The sequence below is a fragment of the Canis lupus genome, chromosome 18 (genome assembly GCF_048164855.1).
Source record: "Canis lupus baileyi chromosome 18, mCanLup2.hap1, whole genome shotgun sequence".
Lineage (NCBI taxonomy): Eukaryota > Metazoa > Chordata > Mammalia > Carnivora > Canidae > Canis > Canis lupus.
The window spans coordinates 29,269,462-29,285,306 of NC_132855.1; the positions used below are offsets into that span (position 1 = coordinate 29,269,462).

A 15,845-nucleotide genomic window follows, 5' to 3' on the forward strand; every position below is an offset into this window, starting at 1 on the left:
GATTTGGTTTCATATTTTGCCAAAACTCACACTAGCTACACCTAATCATGAAGGAGTCTGGAAAATGTAGTCCTTTTCCCTTAGTGTGACCAGAGGAAAGTCAGAGTTCTCTTACTAAGAAGGTAGGGGGTGCTATTAGTGTAGGTAATTGTCAGTCTCTGCCATAGACATGTTAAAAGTTTGTGGTGAGGCCAATTCTTTCAGTTTTGTCACTTTTTCCAGCTTATTAGGGAAAGAACGTGTTTTGGCCAGGACTATGGATTAGAGTAGCAGTTACCAATTTAGGAAGTGAGCAATTACAGGATACAAGGAAAAAATACTGAAATCCTGATACTGAGGTCCAGGCTGATGGACTGAAAAAGAATAATATTCCATCTAGGGACTGGAGATTATTAGAAGGTGAGGGGCTAAACGAAGGCAGGATTGGGAAAGGGGAGAAGATAATGTGATTAAAGAAGAAATTTTCAAATTCACAGGATAAAGCATTTACACACGTGCCAAGTCTGACTTGGGGTCGTACTCAGCTGGAATGGAAATATAGACTCTTACAGTTGATGTGTAGGAGTTACAGAAATAAGACTAGAAGGATCATTGATAAGGATGGTAGTAGGAAGTAAAAGAGAAAAGGAACACTGAACTGGAGACTAAAAACCAAGAGTAAACAGGATGAGAAGGATTGGTGTCATGCAATTTTACCTCCACTTGAGAAGAGTTTAAGTATCACAGGGAAGAGGAATGGCAGGTATTTACCGAGTACTTGCTATGTAGCAATCAACAAACTTTTTTAAGTAGGAAAATGATTTTTAAATAAACTATTTTGGAATAATTTTGGATTAACATTAGATATGCAAATCGGGAGTTCCTTTATTCCCTTCATTCAGGTTCCTCCAACACTAATGTCTCCTGCAGTTCCAGGACATGGGTGAAACTAGGAAATGAGTTCGTCATCTTGTACCCCTCACTGTTCAGTTTTATTAGGATTTCTACATTCGTTGCTTTTCTTGTGCAGTTGGACCCTTGGTTGCAGCTGTGTCCTTTCGCTGTAGCAGGATGTAGTCCAAGGTGCCATACCATGTTTAATCACTGTGCCCCCCTCAGTATCCTTTGGTCTGTGACAGTGTTTCTGTCTCTGCTTTTACTGACTTGTACATTTTTAAGGAGACTTGTGAATGTTTCTCAATTTGCATTTGTTTGATATTCTCTCACAAGTGGACTGGGATTATGTGTTTCTGAGGATACCATAGAGCTGAAGTGTGCTTGTCACAGTATCATTTAGGAAGAACATGCTAGCCTGACTTAACATTGGTGACATCAACCTCGATCTCTAGGTTAAAGCAGTTGCCAGGTTTCTAGAATGTAATTTTTTCCCCCTTTTCTGCTCTGTTCTCAGTTTAGCCCATTCTGAGAAGGAGGAGGTATTAAACTCCATTGATTGGAAAGTGTAGTATCTCTAAATACTCGGGCTTCTTCCGTGAGGAAGGTTTGCCCATTTTTGCTCCTTTATTTAATCACTTCTATATATGAGGAGGCACTCATGGATATTTATTCTTTGCGTTTTAATCATATGCTATTATTTATTTTGTTGCTCAAATTGTTCCAGTTTTGGCCATTGGGAACTAAATATTTTTATATAAACTATTTATTGAATCCTTCCAACAGTCCAGTGAGGCAGGTATTAAGGTGATCCTTACTTTGCAGAAACTCTCAGAGTAACAAACCTTTCCAGAGATCCCTGTCATATCTGTGGAAGGCCAGGAAACTGACTCCAGGGCATGCATGCTTAGCTTTGCTACATTCTCAGATGTCCCACAAATGTCAATCAGGATTGAGGTGTCTTTTTATTTTACCCCTTTACAGAGGGGAGATAACTGATTTTGAAGCAATTCATAAAGAGTTGCAGAATGGGTGTGCTTCCAAAGGTACAGTATATTGAGAAAGAGAATCACAAATGGTCAGAACTAAGCCTGCTGCCAGACGTGAAGGAGGAGAGTAGTCATTCTCGTTCTAATCTAAACACAAAATACAATGAGTTGTTCTAAAAATGTGTTGAATATTCTTAAAATATGAAAATGGAATTTAAAAATGTAATCTGAGATCCTAACACCACCACATCTAAATACTAATACAAAGTCTAAAAAAAAATTCCATTTCAGCAGCACTTTAATCTATGAAGTTACTTGAAGAGTGTATTTATAAAAAATATATATATATATATAAATTCAGGTAAAGGCTACAATTATCCAGGATAATTTATTTATCCAATAAAGTTCTTCTTAGAACTTTATAAGAAGTTTATAAATTATTTAACATATCCTTAAATATTGTAGATTGCCTTCATTAATATAGTTATAATACTATAATGCTTAATTAAACATGCTCATTTCTTCTATATGGATCAGAAAGAATTTACATCAAAACATATTATTTATACTTAGTGATTATTTTATTACCATATATTACTGTATACAATTTTGCTTGATAAGGATGTTATAAATCATATTTTGAACAAAAATGTATGCATGGCATAGGTAAACAGTAACATTTTGAAGAAAAGAGAAAAGCCATGAAAACATGTGCCTAAAATTTGGTAATACTGAGAAACACTTTGGTGCATAGTAATGATTAACAGTTTCCTAATACACCAGAACACTGGTAAATCTTCAGATACTGTAAGAACAACCTGGTATAGGAAGAGTTCGAATTAGACATATCCACATCCTCAGAAGTGCGCTTCATGTAAAAAGGAATCCCTTGTTAGAGCAGTACACATAGAGCATTCTTTGTTTGGCACTTAGCAATATAGACAAATGGTTATTTGGTTTAATGTGATTTTATTATTCTTAGATACATTTTAGTTATTTTATATAGATAAAAATATACAATATTGCTTTAAAATTTTGTAATTGTACAAGTGCATAACTGTCATCCTATTCACAATTTTAAATAAGCCTATTTTTCTGCTAATTAACTCACCCAGTAACATGTTGGGAAAGACTAACAAAAACGGTTACATGAAGACTTTTGATGAAAGGCTTATGTGTAAAAAATGGAATATTAATGCAGACCCTACTCTAATTCTTCTGTGATACTTGGTGCTGGAAACAAATTATGAAATGTTTTAAAATCTGTTTTTTTCAGAATTTAAATAGATTTTACAGATTCAAAATTTTGACTAAAAATGCATAGAACTGACATTTTATCTGAAGCCACTTTTATATACATTTACTAAAAAAGTGAAAAATGTTATATTTTAATACTACATCTCAGTTTGTTACTCCATCATATTTTTATGCAATACATGCAATGTGTCTGCCCTTCAGATGTCACATTTAAATAAAAGGGTATTTTTTAAAAAATCACCTGAGGGACGGTCAAGTTAGTAGGGTGATTAATAATAAAGGTCATTTTATCATAGAAACAACATAATGCTTGAAGTTAAGAGAACTGCATGGTTGTCTCAATACCAAGGTAAAAACAGTTGGATTCATTATATGATTTCTTACAAAGACACACAGATAAAATATCTAAGACCCAAATTATATGCATATATAAGGTATAGACTTTTTTTAAATGAAAGATTGAAAATATTTTACAAATAATTTTGTTCATTATAAACTATAAATGCACCATTCATTTCACTCATAACAATATTTTGCATCAAACATTGCTATATTCAATCTGAACACTCCTCAAATATGAGAAAAACAAAGTTTCCACCGTACTAAGAAGTGAAATTTATAAAGTCAACATACTATACCTTAAAGCTCATTCTAGATCTAAAATAGTTTTTAAGGAATTTATACACATTGAAATGGGTGATTGATTAAAGAGCTAGAAATAAAGCTACCTCTCATTGCAAGTTAATAAACAAGGTTGCATTCAAGCAGATTTTTCCACATTGCAACATTCAACTATCATGGAGATTTTAGTAAATGGTAGTATATCTCTTTCTTCTGAAAACTTCGAATTTTAGTGCTGTGGTCTTAATATTTATAGGATAATCAAAAAATAATTTGGAAACACAATTTACTTCGAAAAATTTTCAACATAAGGCACAGAGCAACATTTAAAGTCTAGGAGCGACTAGATTATATAATAAATATCTTTTCAATCATTATTTGCCCTTTTCCTGAAGAAAGTGGGTGAGTAGTGCAGTTTAAAACATGCTTGGAATAATAAAAATGACTGAATTTAAGAAATACAAATGATATTTGTGCACAGAATGTTATTAAAAAAAGTATATTTTCTATCAAATATACATCCTACAGTGTTATAGGTATAAAAAATTGTGAGGCACTTATATTAACAATGAAGGAGGAAAGCACTGAGATTATCTTTTATAAAAGCACCAAATCACTTACTTTAATATCTGAGATAAAAGCCAAAGCTAAACAAAAGGAGTTTAATTTTGTATTTGGTATATTAATAATAATCTAGAAGCTGAAAATTCAAAAGTATTTTTTTCTGACAAATTTTTATTTAAAAGTGTCCTACAGTTCCCCTAAATAAGTTTTGTATATTCTCTGGTACTCAGAATCATGTGAAATAGAGATGGAACCTCACTCCCTGTGGCAGCACAATTTATAGTTTAATGACTATATGTATTTCTGGTAATTTTCTTAACTCTTAAAAACACTGAAGTTTGGTTTGGAAAAATAGCACAAACAACACACATCAATGCCTCCATGTAAACTTGCTGATGACCAACACTGACAGTATTATTATTCTGTAATCTTCTGCAAACTCATCCAAAAACCAAGGTGCAAAAGGGGCTTGGAATTACAGGAATCCACTGGATGTCAAATCAGGGAAAGGTCTGGCTTCTGGTGGGTGATGAAGGGGCTGAAGATGTGTGGGAGTCTGAGTGTTATTTATATTACTTAATTCAGCGGGATAGGTTTCATTTAAAACTCCTCCATTCTGAAACTGCAAACAAAAATAGCAATGCGATTAATCAGACTAGATCTTTCAAGTATCTTAAGCCACTAAATGATATATTAAACTGCATTTTTAAAACATTTGCCTTGCATATTGTTAAACTTCAGTTCTTTACTGTTGCTAAAATTTCAATCATTCAGCAAAGACCTACTGAGCACATACTATGTGTTGCATTTATAACTTCCTGGTTTCTCCATTAGATGGTACAAATGTGTGATATATCAGTCTGAGCTCAGATTTGGCATTCCATACATTAGAAGAGTATCTGATGAACAAGTTGTCTTTGGTTTGGATAGAAACTGACAGATCAGAGAGTATCAGCTATGATTCACAGTTACATAATATATCTGTCATAAATAGGTTTGCTTTGACCAGATTCCATTTTAGTCAAGTTCTGGGTACCAATGGATTGACTGCATTCAAAATTAATACATTGGACTGCAGACCTAGGACTTTTCCATAAAAGGTCAGTTCTGATAGAGATGTCTTAATATTCCTAAAATATAGCATAGATAGGATTTCCTAAACCAATTTTTTATCTGTTATATGCTTTTGAGAAGTACTATTAAAAATGGTCCCAATTACAGATTAAGTTACCAAATAAAGTGCTCTCATCTTCTTTACAATAAAATTAGTCTATAACTGCTACTGAAAAAAAAGAGGCAGATACACAATTCTGTAGGGATTTATATGGAACTTTTGTATTTTAGTATATAGTTAGTGAAAGTTGTGGCAACTTTCAAATAGCTTGAACTCATAACTCTAATTGCTTCAAGTAAATCCTATGTCACATGTTAACATTAGACTTAAAAGATCCTCCAAAACATTAAATATATAGTAAAAAGTCACATAATCTAGGTCTTTAATGAATGGCATCTACATGGAGTCTTCAAACAGATGTTGGTATTATCAGAGAATGGTAGTCTTTGAATAAATGACTCATTAGTCAAAGCGTGATGCATGTCAGCAATTCTCTTTAAATATATTGTCAAAAGCAGTGCTGTCTAATAGAAATACAATGTGAGCCACATAGGTAATTTTAATTTTAAATAATTTCCTGGGGGAATCCATAGGGCTACTCACTTCCTATTATCTTCTTACTCATAAAGTAATAAAAAAACCTAAACTGGGGAGTAAAAAACAAAACTGAACAACTTGAGTAATATAATTGTAAACCCTGTAAATGAGGGACGTGTCAGCAGTTTACTCAGGTTGCCTACCTCTGCCACGTTATGGCGATGTTGTGAGATAGACTCGAACTGAAAACTAAATTTTGAGATAACTGAAGGATGTCGGGAGGGACGCTGGATATGTATCAGAGGAAAAACTTCCACTGCCGTTTTCTACTAAAAACCTCATCTATAGGCAAACCAAATGTGTGAAAAATGTCATGAACTTGAATCTCTTCTGCTATTCCAACACTTTAATACACAGTAAATAGAGATCAATGAACTTAATTTTGATCAGGATTTTCTTCAAAAGCCTACTGAATTATTCTTTAAAGTGCACTAAATATTTTTTAATGGAAAAGCATGAATGCAAACAAAATATATTCCCAGGAGGCCAGAGAGATAGAAAGAGAAAGCAGCTACCATCATTAATGTTTTTTTTTCAACGATTACTTTTAGATTTAAACTGTGGTGGCTGTTAGAAGAATCCTGATGACACATTAAAAAAAAATCAAAATGCAGGGGTGCTTACAGTAAAGTATATGACTCTTAAAAAATAAGTAAAATTTTTAAAAATAAAATGAAAATACAGTGTCAAGCTTGACAACATGAGAGAAAATTTTTTAAAATTCCAGAAGAAAATATTCCACTTTTAAAGATAAAATGAGCATCTGGCAGATAACTTGAAGGTACTGTGGCTGAATTCAGGGGTCACCCAGGACAAAGGCATTTGAAGAAAGCACAGCTATATTGGCTTTAAGTCATATAAAAAAGACTGAGCTTTAAATTTTTTAAGAGGGGGAGGGAGAGGAAGAATCTTATGCAGACTCCATGCTGGGCTCTATCCATGGCCCTGAGATCATGATCTGAGCAGAAGTCAAGAGCTGGGCACTTAACCAACTGAACCACCCAGGTGGACCTAAAGAAAACACTTTGCAAATACAGGGGCACGTAAATGGTTCAGTCAGTTAAGTGTCAGCCTTCAGCTCAGGTCACAATTCCAGCATCCTGGGATTGAGCCCCATGTCAGGCTCCCTGTTCAGCAGGGAACCTGCTTCTCCTTTTGTTTGTGCTCTATCTCTCTGTCAAATAAATAAATAAAATCTTTTAAAAAATGCAAATAGATTTCTGAATTTTTAAAGGATCATATAAAGAAGAGAGATAAACTCAAGAATCTATTCTAAACAATATATTTTGTAATAATTTCACTTGGTAACTAAAGGACATATTAGGTTGCCTTAGCCCTTGACTTCTTTTTCCTCTACAATTCAAGCAAAAAAGACCTATTCATATTAACATACTAATACCAGAAAAGTACTGGCTAACATAAAAGTAGTCACAGACATAAAATGTTTACAACTCATGTGTATTTATAATGTAAGAAGGATCACTGAAAGGGTTTCTTCAGTCTGATAAAACCCTTACCTTGTTTAAAAATGCCTGTGGACCTGGCATGGTTGGATTGTATGGCATCTGAGCCACATGGCTGTGCTGAGGTTCCGGCTGGCACTGGTACATGGACACAGCCCCGGCATAACAGGACTGAGGAGTTACTATGGTTGACTCTGGATTTAGTCCATGTGTTTGGTTTTCAGGGACTTGTAAACATGTGACAAAGTCTTCCAAATTAGTAGTATGGTAGGGGGATGGTTCAAAATTTCCTATGGGAAAGTCTAACTGTGTCCCCTTGGAATGCTGTGGTAACACAGACTGATTACAGGGAATAAAGTTCTGTGTACATGGCATAGCATCAATCTCAGATTTGTAGGGAAACTCCTGACTGGTCCCAGGTAAGTCTGAAAAGACACTATACTGTTGTAGATCTTGCTGAGGACAACTAAAAGGCACAGACTGGTTAGAGTTCCAATTGGCAAACATGCCATTGACTTGCATATGCTTCATTTTCTGACACAGTTGCTGCTGCTGCTCCACTGCTATGTGATTTTGGTGGTGTTGGAGGAGCTGCTGCTGCTGCTGCTGCTGCTGTTCTAACTGCAGGTGCTCCTGTACCATACAGCTGGAGTTCAGAGCCATGGGCTGTTGCTGCTGGTAATCTGAACACCCGAAGGCAGGCTTACTTAAAGAATCTTGGACGTATGTCAGGATTTCATCTGTTATATCAATATCTCTGAAGTCATCCTCACCAGAAAAGTCAGTTCTGAAAAATTCCTCATTCTGTTGCATGTGTTTGATATCTTCAAAATCAATACCTAGGTGTTTCATAATGCTATACAAGTCACTATTTCTATTGTCAGGAAGGAGCCCTGGTTGAACTCCAGAGAGTGTTGGATTCATTTCCTGAGAATGACCTATTTGCTCATGTTTTAGGATACTATCACTTCCCATGGGTGTGATATTGTCTTGCCAATTACTGCATTCATTCATAGAGTCATTAAAAAGATTTCTTTCAAATGGTGTACTACTTGAGGAAGGATAGAGATAAATAGACTCATCTTGTTGCATCATGGCAGCCAGGAGGGAATTGGGATTGAGAGAATCCTTATTTAGAGTTGATTTGGTAGCAGAATCTCTTCCACTTGCACCATTTTTAGTCCTTAGTGGTAAGGGATCCATCATGGGAGGAAAGGGATTTGTTATCTCATACAACACAGCTTCTCCAGTAGTAAACATAAAAGGCAACTTCATATTTCGTTTTCGTAAATGTTCTGTTCCTTCTTCATCTCTAAAATTGGGTGCAAAAAATTTGGCATATATTACGAAGAGTTGTATCATAAATATTTTAAAATAAAAAAAAATTTAAAAACCCAGCAAAGTTCATTGTAATTGAGTTTGAGAGCAGGGAGCATGAACTTAATTTTGACAAAGATTTCTCTGATGACAAGTGCTATAAAAGTTTTTAGAAAAATATTATTTCCACACTTAGTTTACATCCATGACATCCTGAAGAAAAAATAAATTCTGAGTAGAATAAGGATCCAAATATAAAAATAAATTGTAAGAATTTAGGAATTAATCATCCTGGCCAGGGTACCCCCTGTGCAGAGCAACCCAGGATTCCATGTGCCCAGGACAGCAGCAGCCAGCCAGCCAAAGGTGCCAGTGGCATACATGCAATCTACACAGGAGATGTTCCTACACAAGGTCACTCCTTCATGACTGGGAGAGGTAGTTGTTTCACTTAATTAGAAAGTGAAAAATGAGAAGACAGAGGGATATGCTCCAAATGAAAGAGTAAGGCAAAACTTCAGAAACAAAGGAAACAATCTACCTGATAAAAGAGTTCAAAGTAATGTTCACTGGACTTGGGAGAAGAATGGATGAACTCAGAACTTCAAAAAAGAGAAAGAAAAAGTTAATAACTAAAATGAAAAATACACTAGAGATCTGCAACAGGTTAGAAGAGACAGAAGAACAGATCTGTGATCTGGAAGACAGGGCAATGGAAAGCACCCAAGTGGAACCACAAAAAAAAAAAAAAAAAAAAAAAAAAGAAGATCAGTTAAGGGACCTCTGTGACCACATCAAGTACACAAATTTCACCTTATAGGTATCCTAGCAGGAGGAGCGATGGGGGAGGAAAGGCAGAAAACATATGAGAAGAAATAATAGCTGAAAAATTCCCTTAACTGGGGAAGGAAACAAGCATTAAAGAGAGCTGCAAACATGATGAACCCAAGGAGGTCCCACACCAAGATACATCAAAGTTAAAAACAGTAAGAGAAAAGAGCTGTTTAAATGCAAAGGAAACTCCATAAAGGTTGTCAGCTACTTTTGCAGCATAAGCTTTGCAGGCCAGAGGGGAGTGTCATGAGCTATTCAAATGCTTAAAGGAAAAAACCTACAACCAAGAATATTCCACCCAGCCAGGTTATAACTCAGAATTGAAGAAGAGAGGAAGAGTTTCCCAAGGTAAAGAGAATTATGAAAGAAAAAAATTTCACCAGGAAACCTATAGTACAGGTAGAGCAATCATTTGCAAATGATTGATTTAACCTTATGATGGTTAAAAGACAAAAGCGGTAAAATCAGTTATCTAGAAAATTAGGGAATCACAAAGATGTAACATTTGACATCAGATGCATACAAGATGAGAGGGGTAGTAAAAAAACAGTGCTTTTACAATCTGTTCAAACATAAGCGACCATTAATATAGACTGCTATATACTTGGGATGTTATATAGGAACCTGCAGGTCACCACAAACTAAAAATCTAATAGATACAGAAAAAAAAAAAAAATAAAGAAAAAGGAATCCAACCATAACATTAAGTAAAGATATCGATCACAAGACAAGAGAGCAAGAAAATAAGGAACAGGGAATAACCATAATAACAACCAGAAAACAATGAACCAAATGGAGTAAGTACATCCCTACTGAATGGCCTAAATGCTCTAATCAAAGGATACAGGGTGAGTGAAGGGATTAAAAAAATAGACATCGATATGCTGCCTACAAGAATAAAACTTCAGACCTAAAGACAAATTCAGATTGAAGGTGAAGGGATGGAAAAAAAAATACTCCATGCAAATGAAAGTAAAATAAATAAATTAGTATCACCCCAGCTTATTTTATTTATTAACAGAGAAAATAGATTTTAAAACAAAGACTATAACAAGAGATAAGGAAGGGCATTACAGAATGATAAAGGGATCAATCCAACAAAAGGATATAATAATTGTAAATACCTATATAACTAGCATAGGAGCACTAAAATATATAAAGCAAAATATTAATAGACATAAAAGGAGAAATTGTCAGTAATACAATAGTAGCAGGACTTTAGCACTGCATTTACATCGCTGGATAGATTATCCAGGCAGAAAATCAATAAAGAAACTTTGGCTTTCTAGGATACCTTAGACCAGATGGGCCTACTATATACACACACAGCATTCCATCCAAAAGAAGAACACCAAAACAAAACAAAACCAAACAAACAAAAAAGAAGAACACACACATAAAGCAAGATCATGTTAGGTCACAAAACAAGTCTCAATAAATTTAAGACCGAAATCAAGCATTTTTTTCTGTATGAATCTAGAAATCAACTATAAGGAAAAACACTAGGAAAAAAATCACAAACACATGGAGGCTAAACAACATGCTACTGGCTAAACAACCAGTGGGTCAACAAAGAAATCAAAAAGGAAATCAGAAAATACCTGGAGACAAATGAAAATGGAAACACAATGGTCTAAAATCTTTGGGACACAGCAAAAGTAGTTCTAAGAAGCTTATGCCAATATAGGCCTATCTCAAGAAATAAAAATCTCAATCTAACTTTTCACCTAAAGCAACTAGAAAAAGAACAAAAACCCCAAGTTAGTAGAAGGAAGAAAATTAATAAAGATCAGAGAGACACAAATGAAATAGAGACTATAAAAACAATATAAAGGATCAATGACACCGAGAGATGGTTCTTTGAAAAGATAAAGTTAATAAACTTTTAGCCAGGAAGAAGAAAAATTGAAGACACAAATAAATAAAATCAGAAATAAAAGTAATAATCAACACTACAGAAATACATATAAGGAACTAGTAAGAAAAATTAGATGCCGACAAATTAGAAAACAAAAGTGAAATAAATTATTGAGACTACACTGAAAACAAAAAACTTTTGCACCATGAAGAAAACCACCAACAAAAGGAAAAGGAAGCCTACTGAATTCAGGAAAATATCTGCAAATGATATATCCAATAAAGGGATAATACCCAAAATATATAAAGAATTCATACAACTCAACAACAAACAAAATCTGATTAAAAAGAGGACCTAAGGGATCCCTGGGTGGCGCAGTGGTTTAGCGCCTGCCTTTGGCCCAGGGCGTGATCCTGGAGACCCGGGATCGAATCCCATGTCAGGCCGCTGGTGAATGGAGCCTGCTTCTCCCTCTGCCTATGTCTCTGCCTCTCTCTCTCTCTGTGTGTGTGTGACTATCATAAATAAATAAAAATGTAAAAAAAAGAGGACCTGAATAGATAGTTTTCTAAGGAAAATATACAGATGGCTAACAGACACATGAAAAGATTACCAATATCACTATCATCGGGGAAATGCAAAATAAAACCACAGTGACCTATATCACCTCACACCTGTCAGAATGGCAAAAATCAACAACACCAGAAATAATAAGTCTGAGAATATGGGGAAAAGGGCATCAAAAAAGTACACATCCCTTGTGTCTACTGATGGGACTGTAAATTGGTACAGTCACTGTGGAAAACAGTATGGAGGTTCCCTAAAAAATTAAAAATAGAAATACTATGCAACTCAGTAATTCCACTGCTGGGTACTTACCCAAAGAAAATGAAAATACTAATTTGAGAAGATAAATGCACCCCTCTGTTTACTGCAGCATTATTTATAATAGCCAAAATATGGAAGCAATCTAAGTGTCCATCAATAGATGAAAGGATAAGGAAGGTACGGTATATTGCTCAGCCGTAAAAAAATAATGAAATCCTGCCATTTTTAAAAACATGGATGGACCCAGAAGGTATAGCATACCTAATGAAATTAGTCAGAGAAAGATAAATATATTATATCACTTACATGGAGTCCAGAGGAAAAAAATGAACAAAAAGACATACACACACAGATACAGTCTCAAATACAAAGAATAAACTGGTGGTCGCCAGAGGGAAGGGGGTGGAAGGATGGGTAAAACAAATGAAGGAGATTATGAGGTTTAAACTTCCAGGTATAATAAATCATGGTGATGAAAAGTACAACATAGGGAATACAGTCAATAATATTGTAATAACTTTGTATGCTGACAGGTGGTAACTACACTTACAGTGAGCATTGCAATGTATATCATTGTTGAATCACTATGTTGTACACCTGAAACCAATATAACATTGTATGTTAATTATACTTTTAAAAAATTTAGAAATCTGAGTAGGAAGAGCCATATCTAAATAAAACCCAGAATCTCTAAAGGAAAATAGTGGCATAACTGATATAAAAATTAAAAATCTTGCATGGCAAAAGAACAAATCAAGTTAAAGCATAGACAAAAATAGGTCATATTTATGATTTCATATATATATACTCTATATAGTATATGTGTATATAAATATATACAATTTAATATCCATGTTAAGTAAAGAGGTTTTTTTTTTTTAATATTTTATTTATTTATTCATGAAAGACACAGAGAGAGAGGCAGACACAGGCAGCGGGAGAAGCAGGCTCCCTGCAGGGAGCCTGATGTGGGACTCGATCCCAGGACCCCAGGATCATGCATGACCTGAGCCAAAGGCAGATGCTCAACCACTGAGTCACCCAGGTGCCCCAAATAAAGAGTTTCAGTGAGGACCAAGAGAGAATCAAACAACACAACAGAAGATATGAACTGACAATTCACAGAAGGAAAATGCCCTAGAAAGATTTAAAAAGATGTCCTGACTCATTAGTAATGAGAAAATGCAACAAACCTCTTAATAACTTACAAAACAAGCAAACATGAAACTCATATAATGAAAATATGAACAGCAGAAACTATATTACTGACATATGAAGAATATCATACATACAACAGAACATATATTCTTGAGAGCACATGGGATATTTTACTAACATTGACCATATGTTAGATCATAAATAAGCTACCACAAATTTCAAAGAACTGAAATCACTCAGAAAATGTCTTCTAACTTCAGTAAAATTGTCCTAAAATTCAGTAACAAAAAGACTACACAATCCCCAATGTAAAAAGTACATTCCACTATATTTCTAAAGAAATCATGAATAGAAAAAACAAAACCTGTCAAAACATTAGTACTGTAGTTGAAGTTGTACTTAAAAGGAAACTAATAGCTTAAAGAAAAGGTTGGAAAAATATCAAATTATGCCCAAAGAAAGTAGAAGGAAGAAAATAATAAGCAGACAAAGTGAAATAGAAAACAAATATACAATAGGGAAAATCAACAAAAGTTGGATCCTTGAAAAGACTAAAAAACTAATGAAAAAAAAAAAAAACAAAACTAATGGCCTTCTAGCAATAATAAGAGACAGGGAACAAATTTCTAATATCAGGAAATGTTTCTTAATCACTATAGATCTTACAATGAAAAAAAGACAATAGAGCATAAAAGAGAAAAATCATCATCATGTCTATGAATCCAGAGGAAGTATTTAATAAAATTCAATGTCATACATGATGATAATATTTAGTAAACTAGAGAGAAAAGAAGCTTATAAATTAAAAAAAAGTATATATGTATATATAAATAGCAAAAGAAAACACTACCACAAACATCATACTCTACAGTAAAATACTAAAGTTTCCCCCTTAGACTGGAAAGAAGACAAAAATGAAACCTGATATCATTATCTTTTTGTTTTTAAAGATTTATTTATTCATTCATGAGAGACAGAGAGAGAGAGGCAGAGACATAGGCAGAAGGAGAAGCTGACTCCTCACAGGGAGCCCGATGTGGGACTAGATCCTGGATCCTGGGATCACGCCCCGAGCCAGAGGCAGACACTCAACTTCTGAGCCACCCAGGCGTCGCAGTATCATTATTTCTTTCACATTTTATGGAGGACCTAACCAGTGCAATAAAGGAATTTTTTTAAAATAAATATCTAAAGATTAAAAAGAAAAAAATTACATACATGGTATATATTAGAAAATATTGAATAATCCAGACAACTTTTGAGAAAAAGTGGATTATAGTAAGGTCATTGAATACAAGACAGTATTAAAAAAAACAACAATGAAATGAAATGAAATGAAATGAAATGAAATGAAATGAAATGAAATGAAATAAATAAAATAAATAAAATAAAATAAAAATTAAAATAAAATAAAATAAATAAAAATAAAAATAAAAATAAAAATAAAAATAAAAATAAAAATAAAATAAAATAAAATAAAATAAAATAAAATAAAAATAACCAACAATTAGAAATTGCTATACAGGGACACCTGGGTGGCTCAGTGGTTGAGCATCTGCCTTTGGCTTGGGGGGTGATCCCAGGATTCTGGGATCAAGTCCCACATCAGGCTTCCCACACAGAGCCTGCTTCCTCCTCTGCCTCTCAGAGACCTGGGAGAGGTCTCTGCCTCTCTTTCTCTGTGTCTTTCATGAATAAATAAAATCTTAAAAAAAATAAATTGCTATACATACACCATTTAGAATACCATTGCAAAGGTTCAAGTATCTAGAAATAAAATTGAGAAAAAAATATAAGACTTGGGTAAGAAAAATACAACCCATTATTCAAACAAAGACAGGTATATATACCCATGTACCCATATGCCCATGTACATACATTTATTCACCATGTTCACGGGTTGGAACAATATTATGAAGACGTTAATTCTCCCAAAATAAGCTATAGTTTCAATGTAATTCCATTCAAAATCCCAACAGATACTCTGGTGGAAATTGACAACTGATTTCTAAAATATATATGGAAATATAAAGAACAGAGGACAGTCTTAAAGGAAAACAACAAAAATACTCAACAGACATGATGGAGAGCATACACTCAGAAATCAAGATTTATTATAAAGATTGAGCAATGGACAATGTGTGGTTGGTGTGAAAATAGACAACTAGACTCATGGAATTCAGTCTAGCAATAATAAGAGATAGGGGGCAAATCCCCTAATTAAAATTCAGTGCAGGGGGGATAAGATGGCCTTTTCAATAAATGTTACTGGTCACTTGGATATACACATAAAGGAATATAGACATTGATCCTTAATAAAAAGCACACAGAAATATCAACTCTCTAGAGTGGAGAAAATATTTGCAATACAG

At 34.2% G+C, this 15,845-nt stretch overlaps 1 protein-coding gene across 1 annotated transcript in view; it reads right to left on the bottom strand.

Moving 5' to 3' along the window:
- Positions 1-2,421: 2,421 nt before the first annotated feature.
- The window catches only part of AHR (aryl hydrocarbon receptor), a 49,830-nt gene continuing 36,406 nt past the window's right edge, over positions 2,422-15,845 (bottom strand). The window contains exons 10-11 of the mRNA XM_072783892.1: positions 7,533-8,790; positions 2,422-4,926 (exon numbers count right to left, since the gene is read on the bottom strand). Of these exons, the coding sequence (XP_072639993.1) occupies positions 4,780-4,926; positions 7,533-8,790 (1,405 nt within the window). The 3' untranslated portion in view covers positions 2,422-4,779. The remainder of the gene's footprint in view (positions 4,927-7,532; positions 8,791-15,845) is intronic.